This window comes from Piliocolobus tephrosceles, chromosome 10 (assembly GCF_002776525.5).
Source record: "Piliocolobus tephrosceles isolate RC106 chromosome 10, ASM277652v3, whole genome shotgun sequence".
In the NCBI taxonomy this organism is placed as follows: Eukaryota; Metazoa; Chordata; class Mammalia; order Primates; family Cercopithecidae; genus Piliocolobus; species Piliocolobus tephrosceles.
In genome coordinates, this window is record NC_045443.1 from 31,296,276 (window position 1) to 31,309,135 (window position 12,860).

At 39.5% G+C, this 12,860-nt stretch overlaps 1 protein-coding gene across 6 annotated transcripts in view; it reads right to left on the reverse strand.

Moving 5' to 3' along the window:
• Positions 1–1,015: 1,015 nt before the first annotated feature.
• Positions 1,016–12,860, reverse strand: part of SINHCAF (SIN3-HDAC complex associated factor) — a 46,475-nt gene continuing 34,630 nt past the window's right edge. For all 6 annotated transcript variants that reach the window (XM_023208975.1, XM_023208976.2, XM_023208977.1 and 3 more), the window contains 2 exons: positions 8,076–8,226; positions 1,016–3,335 (listed from right to left, as the gene is read on the reverse strand). In XM_023208975.1, coding sequence (XP_023064743.1) covers positions 3,176–3,335; positions 8,076–8,226 — 311 coding nt within the window. In that variant the 3' untranslated portion in view covers positions 1,016–3,175. The remainder of the gene's footprint in view (positions 3,336–8,075; positions 8,227–12,860) is intronic.

A 12,860-nucleotide genomic window follows, 5' to 3' on the forward strand; every position in this document is an offset into this window, starting at 1 on the left:
CCAGTCCTTTACATGAGCCCTTGGATATGGGCAGGACCTGTGAAGACCCCTCTTGCTGGCAGCTTGGCTCTCGACACTTGGTGGTAGTGATAGTAATCATGTCAGTGGTCCAGTCAGCAGCAAGGCCATGCAGGGAGCACCCAGCTGGCAAGGAACTGAGGGGGGGCCTCCAGCTGACAACCAGTGAGGTCTGGGCACTCAGTCCTGCAGTGGCAAGAACTGAATTCTGCCAGCCGAGTGAGGCTGAATGAGCTCTTCCCCAACCACCAGGTGAGAATGCAGATGAGACCAGGAGCTTTCTAAAGGACCTATCTACACCATACTCAGACAGAAACTGAGACGCATTTGTTTTAAGCCACTAAATTTGTGGTAATTTAGGACATAGCAATAGATAATACAGGTACTATCAACTTCCTTAGTTACATTGTTAATTTCATAGCAACTGTACTAGGTGGCAGCCAAATCATCCAGACTATCCCAAAGCAAATTTAAATACTAACAGTAGTATAAAAAGTCTGGCCCTTTATTACCTTTCCCAGGTAATAAAACAACTGGTTTCTAAAAGTTTGATATGGATTACACCTCTTAGGATTCCTCATAATCCTGTGAAGTAAATATTCCCATTAATTATTTAACTCAAATGACTAACAAAGAGCAGAGCTAGAAACTTGAGAACCAGGGTCCAACCCCTGATGCCACTACCCTTCCAACTTTTATAGTTTCCCTAAAGTCTCAACTATGTTTCCCACTATGCGCATAGACAGTAATAAAACCACAGACCGTAAAAAGTACGGGGAACATTTTGTTCTTCCTTTTAAATCCATCTTATCCACTAGATTAATAATTGTGCACATCAGTTAAAATGTCTTTTATTCGAAAGTCTATGTCTCAGTACAGAGGAATTTATTCCCTTCATGGCTTGTTATTAATACTAAGCACTTAAACTGAGTATATGTGAAGGCTAAAAACATTATTCTTACTGAAGACCTGTCAAACAAAGCCACAAAACAGCTCCTTTTATTTTCTAATAAGACTAGATTTATTCAATACCCTAGTAAAAGTTTTGATTATAAGTATCCAACAGTATAAAAAGTACAAAACAGATCTGTAGATTTCTAATATATTAATACAAAGTGCATGACTACATACAGTACATCCTACAGGCAAAGAGAGGTGGAAGGGGAAAAAGAAGACTGTGGTTGAGGTCTAGTAATAAATAAATAAATACAGAAGTAGAGATGATCCATATTATAGTATATTCTACCACCAATACTGCAGCCAAAATGTACAAAAAAAAATCATTTCAAAATAACTCAGGAGGATGATAATGGCTGGGCTTTTGTAATTCGCCTCAAAGACTGTGGGAGAGCCGACTCGACTCACTGTATAGTCTGTGCATATGGTGGCTTGTAGCATGTAGGTTTTTTCCAAAAGAAGGACTTATAAAATGTTTAGATTAAGAACTATAAAACTACAGGGTGCCTATAAAAGGTGGCTTACTCCTTGTTATTATTACACTACCCAATTTTTAAAATGCAGTTTAAAAAATAAGCACTGAGTCTTATTATGACAAGGCAGGCAAATGCTTCTCCCTCATTCTGAAAAGACTGAACTGGCAATGCTTTTGCTGACTATTCAGAAAAGAGGCAGTAAGAGCACACTGTGGTTTGGGTTCCAGTGAGAGGCTTTTCATGGGGATCTTAGGATTGAAGAGTGCTAAGTTCAGGATATCTCAATATTCAGAAAGCCTGACTAAAAGAAGCCAAACCAAAACCATTTAACATGAACACAAACCTCTTTTCTTTTAGTAAATTTTACTTTTAATACAGAGTGAAAGAAAATAAAAAATAGGCTAAAACAAGTCAAACACCCATTCTACACAGATAAAAACCTTCACAAAGGTCAACGGAAGTAATCCAGAGCTGAAACTGAATTGTGCAGATTTTCAATGGTCATCAAAGTCATGTAACACAAACAAAAGTCAATTATATTTACACACTCAGCAAGCCCTCTAAGAAATGTGCCCCAAGAAGCATTAACCTTTGTTTTGTGCCATCCTGAAGACTTGCACATTTTATTTTTCAGATAGCTTAACATTTTTAATAGAGTGTGCTCTCTACCATGGGGTAATGCTTTGGTACTATTCATACAGGGTCTCGCCTGTCCTAAAGACTTGCCATTTCCCAAAGAGGAGCTTTTGATTCTGCTTTAGAAGTTTTACATAAATTAAAATCTTTATCAAATATTAATATGAAGGGAGGCACAGGATGCAACATATATAGTCAAGTTACCTCTCTGTACATTTAGAAATTACTTTCTCCTCCAAGGTATTTGCAACAGAAAGCTCAGTCTGTCCTGCTTAATAATCAGTAGTACAGGTTTGAATCATCAGAAGCTTGGCAAGACCTTAATATTTCAGAATTATCAACAACTACCTCTAGGGGCAAGTCCAGGTTACTGAGTTATGACAAATTTATTATCGTGAGGGAAAACAAGAGTAGCCAGCCATCTTAAAAAATGCCCCAACCACTGCTTCTCAATACAGAAAGACTAAAAACTACATACAGTTTATCATACAACAAATCCCATCTCTGTCCCCTGAAATTCCCCTAGTTTCATTCATTAGAAGGGGATTAAAAAAAAAAAAAAAGACTTAAAGAGCACTTTACAGCAGCATTCAGCTTTCCTATGGAATACTCAGCATCTTAAATATTATGTACAACTCTTTTTTTAGTAAGCTAGACACTGGCTTCAGAGTTTGTGGGACTGGGGGAAATCAACCCATTCAAAACTACTCTAGAAATTGTCTTTTGGCAGAATAGCAAATATCCAAGTTAAAAATAGGAGGGTCATTTGAGACCAGCCTGGCCAACATGGTAAAACCCCATCTCTACAAAAACTAAAAAATTAGCTAGGTCTGGTGGTGGGCACCTATAAACCCAGTTACTTGGGAGGCTGAGGCAGGAGAATCACTTGAACCCGGGAGGCGGAAGTTGCAGTGAGCCAAGATGACGCCACTGCACTCCAGCCTAGGCAACAAGACCAAAACTCCATCTCCCCAAAAGAAAAAAAAAAAAAAAAAAAAAAAAAAAAAGAGAGAGATTTTGTTGCTTTGTGGTTTTTTCAAAATTTATGTTTTTTTTTTTTTTGTTCCCCTTCTACATAAAAACCTCAGTCACCACTCCTGAGTGGAGATGGGCAGGGGCTCTGGCCCCTGCTCCTCTGGCTTCTCGGCAGCTGCTTTCTTATTGCTGCAGCAAGGCTTGAAGAGATGTGTGTCAATGAGGACTTCCCCAAAACGGCCTTTATAGATGATCCCACAACATATCTTCTGTCTAAAAGAAAAAAATGGAGAACAAGATACATTAATAAGGAAGAAAAATAGGAATACAAAAGAAATCTACTATTATAACTGCTCAAATATAACCAAACAGTTGTGCTTCTACAATCTTGCACATTCCAAGTGTAAGTGCTCCTAGAGTAACCCCAGTTAGCTAGAGAAGGGGAATTACCCAGGTCCCTTAAAGGCCACACTGGAATCTTCTCAAATATTGAGGAAGATGGCATTTTGAGAGACAGCAGTCAGTTTCAAAGGCTGCCCCGATGTTCTATATAACACAGTTTTATTTAGCTACTCTTATTTTCATATATAACTCTTGAAAAAAAAATCTGCCACCATAAACAGGTTGATGCAGCTAGCAATTTTTTTTATATATTTAATTTTTTTTTTCTTTATCAACTCCTAAGTGCTTGAGTGGTATTTTTAATTAAATACTGACTAGATAAAAATACATGTGTGGGCCGGGTGCGGTGGCTTACACCTGTAATCCCAGCAGTTTGGGAGGCTGAGGTGGCCAGATAACTTGAAGTCAGGACTTTGAGACCAGCCTGGCAGACACTGCAAAACTCCATCTCTACCAAAAATGCAAAAATTAGCCAGGCGTGGTGGCACGTGCCTATAGTCCCAGCTACTTGAGAGACTGAGGCAGGAGAATCACTTGAACCCAGGAGGCAGAGGTTGCAGTGAGCTGAAATCACACAACTGCACTCCAGCCTGGGAGACAGAGCAAAACTCTGTCTCAAAAAAAAAGTGTGTGTGTTAGCAAAGGCATCAAAAATGACAACACAATAAGAATGCCCACAGACCACATATTCTAAGGGAAAGAAGATCATTTCCTATGAAGCCCCCTGCAGGCCCCTCCCCAGTCCCATCCCACCTCATCTCATCCTCTCCCCACTTAATTTTAGGTTTATCACTCCCTTTTCTTTATACTTATGGTTTCACCATATGTTGGCATCTCTAATCATACTGCACAGTTATCCACTACACACACACACACACACACACACAGAATCACAATGTATTCTGCAATGTTTTGGTCAACATTAATTGAGATCCATACATACTGTTATAGAGCTTTATTTCATTTTGACTTATGTATAATATTCTACCCTGTGAATATATAACACAGTTTTATTTAGCTACTCATATTTTAATATATAAATCAGTGGATACATTCTAAAGTTTTTACTAGTTTATATTGCTAGCATTTAGGAATGGGAACATCTTCAACTTCACTCAAAAATGGCCATTTATCTACATGGTTATAACTATTTACACCTATAACTGGCAGTGTTCTCATCATTCCATATCCTCTCTCCAACATTTGGTAATAGATTTTTTATTTTAGTTTTTTCACCAACCTATTGAGTATAAAATGGTATCTCACTGAAATTTTAATTTGTATTTCCTTGATTTTCAAAAAGTTTGAACACATTATCATTTAATGAGTTATTTCATGATTCCTTTCTAAGTGTGTCCATTTTTCTGTTGATTTATCTTTTTCTTCCATTGTAGTTGTCTGTATATTCCAGATACTAACCCTTTGTCAGATACATGTGCTGGATATCATTTCACTTTCTTTATGGTGTTATTTGATGAATTTAAGTTCATAATTATAATGTAATCAAACCTGGAAGAGTTTTTAAATGCTTAGTACTTTGTCATAAAAAATCCTTTTCCACTCAAAAGTCATATTCTATTTTCTACTTTAATGCATCTGTAATTGGTGTTTGTCTATGGTGTGAGGTAGGGAACCACGCCCAATTTTTTCACATGAATAACCATGTTGTTTTTAATATCCTAGCAACACTTATTGAACAGATCATTTTCGCCCATCAATCACCCCCACATCATGTATCACATAACAAGTGCTATATACATATGTGGGCTTGTTTCCAGGCTCTCTCTACTATTCCACTGGTTTATTTTTCTATTCCTAGTCCCAAAACACATTAATTACCACGGCTTTATAATGTCTCGACTTCTGTTAGGGAAAGTTTATCCACATCTTTCTTTTTCTTCTGAAGATGCCTATTTTGGGCCCTTTGCTTTTCTATATAAATTATAAATTAGTTTGTCAAGTTCCATAAATATGTTGGGGTTTTGACTGCAATTACCCTGAATCTACAAAGTGATCATCTCCCTAACAGTCAGTTTAATAGTATCTATGAATATGCTATACCTCTCAATTTATTTAGGTGTCTTTAAATGTTATTCAATGGCCAGGCGCGGTGGTTCATGTCTGTAATCCCAGCACTTTGGGAGGCCGAGACGGACAGATCACCTGAGGTCAGGAGTTCACTATCAGCCTGGCCAACATGGTAAAACCTCATCTCTACTAAAAATACAAAAATCAGCAGGGTGTGGTGGTGCACACCTGTAATCCCAGCTACTCTGGAGGCTGAGACAGGAAAACCGCTTGAACCCAGGAGGTGGAGGCTGCAGTGAGCCAAGATCGCACCACTGCACTCCAGCCTAGGGTGACAGAGCGAGACTCTCTCTCTCTCCTCTCTCTCTCTCTCTCTCTCTCTCTATATACACACACACACACACACACACACACACATGTATGAATGTTCTTCAACAATATTGTATGATTTTTACATAACTCCTCCAAAGGGTTTTTGATATTTTACTACGTTATTTTATATTTCCTAACACTAGGGTAAAATGTATCATTCTAATGCCAAACTGCCTAGATTTAAATCCTGCTCTACTTATTGTGTAACCTTAAACAAAGTACTTCCTCTTTGTACCTCTGTTTTCCCATAATGCTTCACAGAACTGTTGTAAAGACTAAGTAAGGCCAGGTGCAGTATCTCACACCTGTAATCCCAGCACTTTGGGAGGCCAAGGAAGGCAGATCACTTGAGGCCAGAAGTTCAAGACCAGCCTGGCCAATATGGCGAAACCCATCTTTACTAAAATACAAAAGTTAGCCAGGCATGGTGGTGCATGCCTGTAGACCCAGCTATTTGGGTGGCTGAAATGAGAGAATCGATTGAACCCAGGAGGCAGATATTGCAGTGAGCCAAAATAACACCACTGTACTCCAGTCTGGGCTACAGAGTGAAACTCTCAAAAAAAAAAAAAGATTAAATAAATGCATATATCTAAACCATCTATAAAGTACTCATACTATGCGCTAGGCACTGTTCTAAAGTGTTTACTACTACTGGTACTACCACTATCACTGCTACTACCAATATTGTATTGGTTAGAACCTTCTGTATAATGCTGAATAGAAATGGTGATAGTCAACACTCTTGATTTGTTCCTGATCACAGAGAAAATGCTTTCATTTTATCACAGTTATGTATTATGTACTTTTGTACTTTTTGTAAGATTCCTGTTGTCTAAGTAAAAAAGTTTCCTTCTATTCCTATTTTGCTAAAAGTTTTGTTTTAAACCTTAAAGGAAAGTTCAAATTTGTCAAACTCCTTCTCTGCACCACTAAGAAGACAACACCTTTCTTTAGAAACTATCAATGTGGGCTCACGCCTGTAATCCCAACATTTTGGGAGGCTGAGACGGGTGGATCACCTAAGGTAAGGAGTTTGACACCAGCCTGACCAACAATGAAACCCCTTTTCTACTAAAAATACAAAAATTTAGCCAGGCATGGTGGCATGCGCCTGTAATCCCAGTTACTCGGGAGGCTGAGGCAGGAGAATCGAACCCGGGAGGCAGAGGTTGCAGTGAGTCGAAATCATGCCATTGCACTCCAGCCTGGGCAACAAGAGCAAAACTCCATCTCAAAAAAAAAGAAAGAAAGAAAGAAACTGTCAATGTAGTAAATTATATTAGTTGATCTTCTCATGTTCAAAAACCAATCTTACATACCTAGAATAACCCTAGTGGCTGATGATGTATTGTTTTGGTATCAAATTTATATCAGCCTTAAAAATGCTTGGGGCCTATGCCCTATTTTATCCACAGTCTGGAAAAGCCAGTGCATAGGCCCCAATCATCTGTTCCTGGATGTTTAGTACAGCTTGCATATTGTGGCTTTTTTTTTTTTTCTTTTTTGAAATAGAGTCTTGCTTTGTCACTAGGCTGTAGTGCAGTGGTGCAGTAATAGCTTACTGCAACCCTAACCTCCTAGGCTCAAGCAATCCCCTCACCTTGGCCTCCCAAAATGCTAGGATTACAGGTGTGAGCCACCACGCCTGGCCTGAATCAATTTATTATGAGATTATCTCGGTTTTTCACTTTTTCTTGAGACAGCTTTAGCAAGATGTCTTTTTTCTAGTACTGTACCCGCTTCACCTGTATGTTCAAATTTATTGGCATAAATAAAGTTGTCTATAATATCCTATTATTTTTTAAATGTCTGCTTTATCTATACCTAAGTCTCTTTTCTCTTTCCGAAAATTGCTTATGTGTATCATCTCCTTTTCCTGATCCACTTTACCTCTAGTACTTTTTTGGTCACGTCTTTTTGAAGGACCAACTTTTAGTTTCACTGATTCTCTCCACTGCATATTGTCTTTCTACTCCACTTATCTAGCAATAGGAAATGTAGGTACCTTGATGTGGTTTTTATTTTAAAAAACTTTTAATAGGAAGAACATACAAAATCCCACTTCTTTGCTCAATTCCTGCTTAATCCACTGCAATCGTGTGTTACCAACTGTTTGCCAAATGCCATTTAATTGCTAAGGAAGTAGAAAAACACTACCTGTAATTAAGATGGTTTGCTGGTTAGAGAGATATTTTCTGTTTCTTTTACCTTTTCCAGTATGTGAGATCTAAAAAGGAAAAAACTGGTGTTCTGTTAGAACCAGAAGCCATCTCTGTATCTGAGCCGTCATCTGACTGGTTACTGTAACAAGGAGATTGAGCTGGGGAGGCACTTGAGGTGGTACTGTGAGCATCAGAATCTGCAATAAAGATTAAAAGAAAAAATAAAATTTTCGATTTCATTACATGTAATTGCAACTAAACCTCAGCATAAGACACTGTGAATCGGTTGGTAAAAAAGAAGAAGTAAAAAAAATTCATTTTCTATGCACTACTGGTATTTGAAGATATTCAGACTAACACTTTTTTTTAAAAGTGAAGAAGATGGCATAGACATACCCTTTCCTATTCCTCCTGCTTATACAACTAAAATCCCAGGATATTATATATAAAACAAACCTAAGACTCCAAAAGGTGATGACCATCTAGGGAGCTCAAGACCCAAGGCAAGCCATGGTGGTAGGTTCCTTAGTTTTTCTGGATTTTCCTTTTGCCTCATAATCTCCAGCTTTGAAAGTGACACAGTAGCCACCCAGAAATGCCAATGGGTACAGACAACCAAAACAACAACAAAACAAAAATCCAAAACCCCAGTTAAAGCCTGATCTCTCTAGCAAAGAACTAGGAAAAGGGCAGCCTAGCCAGACAGAAAACGTTTCTAGACAATAACCTTCCTGTTCCAGCCAAACCCACGGAAAAAACTGTGGACACCTTTCCTAACCCCAGCAGTGGCTGAGGTGAAGAGCCTACATTTCCACCCTCACAAGACTTAGGAAGCACCCCGATACCTACACCAGGGTGGTGTCAGAGGAAGCCTAGTTAAGTAAGGATTTTCGTTATGGCCCACTAACTACAAGGCCACCCTCACCAAGTGGGAGCCTGAACTCTCCTGACACCCAGTAGTAACAAGGAGCCTCCCCCTCCCCCAATCTCAGAGGTCAACGGAGGATGAGAGAGAAACCGGAATTCTAACACCTGGTGGTAACAGGGTGGTTATGCCCCTCCCTCTTTCCCTGCTCTGAGGGGTGTCAAAAGAGCCAGTTAAAACAGAAGAGTTAAATAAGACCCAGAGTCTCACGACATAATCTAAAAATGTCCAGGTTTCAATAGAAAAATTACATCAGTTCAAGAATCAGGAAGATCTCAAACTAAATGAAAAGGCCAACATTAAGATGACAAAGACATCAGAATTATCTGACCAAGATTTTAAAGCAGCCACGACAAAAATGCTTCAGTGAGCAATTATGAACATGTTTGAAATAAACGAAAACACAGCCTTGGCAAAGAAACAGGAAGCCTCAGTAAAAATAAGATAGAAAACTATAAGGAAAAAATAAATGGAAAATTTGTAACTGAAAAAAATACAATAAAGAAAATACAAACCACACTGGATGGGCTGAGCAACATGGAGGGGAGGCAGAAAACAAACAGTGAACTGGAAGAAAGAACAACAGAAATTACCCAGTATGAACGACACAGAAAACAACTGAACAGAGCATGAGAAACCTGTGGGGCTTAGTCAAACACACATCTACATTCATGTCAGTGCAGTCCGAGAGGGAGAGGAAAAAGAGAACAGAGGCGAAGAAGTACTCAAATATAGTGGCTGAAAACTTGTCAAATTTGGTGAGACATAAACCTAAGATTCAAGAAGCTGACCAAAGCCCAAACAGAATAAACCCAAAGAAATCCATGCCAAAACACATCATAATTAAACCTCTATAAACTAACCCAAGAGAAAAATCTTGAAAGCATCCAAAGAATAATGACATGGTACCTATAAAGGGAAAACAAAAGATCCTGATTTAATAAGGAATAAAAGCAGTTCATTAGATGCAGAGCTAACACTGATTTAATACTTTGCCTGTTTACATGAAGAAGATGTCATATAAATGTACAGGTCAGAAAATAAGTTTCCTGGTTAACAGTCATTGTGCTATAAGGCTGTTGTCACAGCAAGAGCAGTATCATAAACCTCATAAACACAGGTGGGGCCTACCATACACCTTGCCCGTCCCAGGACACATGGACAGAGCAATCCTTCAATTCAGATAACCAATCAAGTGCTTATTAAATATTTATAAGACATCAAATCCTATGTTTTATGCTGCATGGAAAGAAACAGACTAAAGAAAATTTTGGGTTTTTTAAAATTTTTATCTTTTGGTTTTCCTTGAGACCGGATCTCACTCTGTCACCCAGGCTGGAGTGCAGTGGCATGACCACAGCTTGCTGCAGCCTCAACCTCCTGAGCTCAAGCAATCCTCCTATCTCAGTCTCCTGAGTAACTGGGGCTACAGGCACACACCACCATACTCGGCTGGTTATTTTTTTAATTTTTAGTAGAGACAAAGTCTCATTATTTGCCCAGACTGGTCTCGAACTCCTAGCCTTAAGCAGTCTTCCCACCTCAGCTTCCCAAAGTGCTGGGATTACAGGCATGAGTCACCACACCTAGCCAAGAAAATGTTTTTGTTTTTGTTTGTTTGTTTGAAACACAGTCTCACTCTGTCGCCCAGGCAGGAGTGCAGTGGCACGATCTCAGCTCACTGCAGCCTCCACCTCTTGGATTTTCATGCCTCAGCCTTTTGAGTAGCTACAACTACAGGTGTGCACCACCATACCCAACTAATTTTTTTGTATTTTTAGTAGACAGGATTTCACCATGTTCGCCAGGCTGGTCTTGAACTCCTGGCCTCCCAAAGTGCTGGGATTACAGGTGTGAGCCACCACACCCAGTCAAGAAAACATTTTCTGAATAGAGCCCACAAATATTTTATATTAACAAATATTTACATAAAACAGCATAAAATTAGGTATCTAAAACAAAGAAAGCACCGTTAGTATTTTTAATATGTTAACTTAGCAAACAAACAAAATCCTCAAGAGTAGCAGGCTTTAAAAGAATGAGTCTAGTGGGATGTTTAAGACTTCCTAAATAACCAACATCAACAGACACCTCTATGCTGCTGAGGAAAACTCACTCCCCTAGGAAGTACTTAATATCTTTAAACTATTTGCAATTTCAATTATTTGACCATTTTTTTTGTTTTGTTTTGTTTTGTTTTGTTTTGGGAGACGGCGTTTCACTCTTGTTGCCCAGGCTGTAGTGCAATGACGTGATCTCAGCTCACCACAACCTCTGCCTCCCGCGTTCAAGCAATTCTCCTGCCTCAGCTCCCCAATAGCTGGGATTACAGGCATGCACCACCAAGACCAGCTAATATTGTATTTTTAATAGACACGGGGTTTCTCCATGTTGGTCAGGCTGGTCTTGAACTCCCAACCTCAGGTGATCCTCCTGCCTTGACCTCCCAAAGTGCTGGGATTACAGGTGTGAGCCTCCACGCCCGGCCCAAACTGCAATTGTAAGTCTTAAAAATTACGTAGGATTTGGAAGGCACCAAGGAGTGATTAGATAGCATCAAGTCGGTAGGGACAACAGACAAAGTCAACGGGCAAAGTTGTGGAAGCCAAACACACTCCAGGAACTGACTCAATTCAAACAAAAATAGGACCTTCAAACACTTTCTAGGAATTCTCAACTATATTTTACAGCAAGCAGAAATCACTGCAGATTTTGGAAAGGATGACACAAAAAGAATAGCTAACATTTATAGAGGAATTTATTTTATTTTACAAAGCCATTTTTTACTTGATTATCCCCAGTTCTCTGATTAGAAAATTACAGTTAAACGTCAAGTGACTCCAGAATCACACATTTGCTAGTGAGAAGAGCCAAAATTCAAATCCAGATCTATAACTCTAGGTCCAATGCCTTTCTAGTACACCACAAAATGTCTCGAAAAGAGAATACAGGGCTGGGCACGGTGGCTCATGCCTGTAATCCCAGGACTTTGGGAGGCCAAGCAGGAGAGATCACCTGAGGTCAGGAGTTCAAGACCAGCATGGCCAACATGGCGAAACCCTGTACCTACTAAAAATACAAAAATTAGCTGGGCATGCTGGCAGGCGCCTGTAATCCCAGCTACTCAGGAGGCTGAGGCAGAACAATCACTTGAACCCAGGAGGCGGAAGTTGCAGTGAGCTGAGATAGTGCCAGTGAGCTGAGATAGTGCCACTGCACTCCAGCCTGGGTGACAGAATAAGACTCCATCTCAAAAAAAAAAGAACAAAAGATAAGAGAATACAGGCCAGGTATGTGCAGGATGCACAGAAGCAAACACATAACCAGAAGCGCAGACCATTTAGTGGGTGATATATAAAAATGCACGTCTCCCAACTGCTTCAATGCACAAAGGTGCCAGCAATTTATAATGTACCTGGTGAACACCCTGTTTCAGTTTGAGCCTCCACAATCTACACACCTTATTATCAAAGGAATTTATTTTCAGTCTCCAACTACTACACAGCACAGTTTCACAATAAAAATCCAAAATTACACTGAATATATTCCCTTAAGTAAGGCAAAAGTGAGATATCACTTTCCCTATAATTAAGGGAAAGGGCTAAGAATATACATATGAATAATCAGTTCCTCCACCTTCAAGTGATAAAAGAAAATTAATGTTTCCCAAATGTTCATTAAAACATCTAGTGAGGACCGGGTGTGATGGTTCATGCACGTAATCCCAGCACTTTTGGGAAGCCAAGGTGGGTGGATTGCTTGAGCTAAGTTTGAGACCAGCCTGGGCAACATGGCAAAACCCCAACTCTACTAAAAATACAAAAAATTAGCCAGGCATGGTGGTGCATGTCTGTAGTCCCAGCTACTCGGGAGGCTGATGCACAAAAATTGCTTGTACCCGAGAGA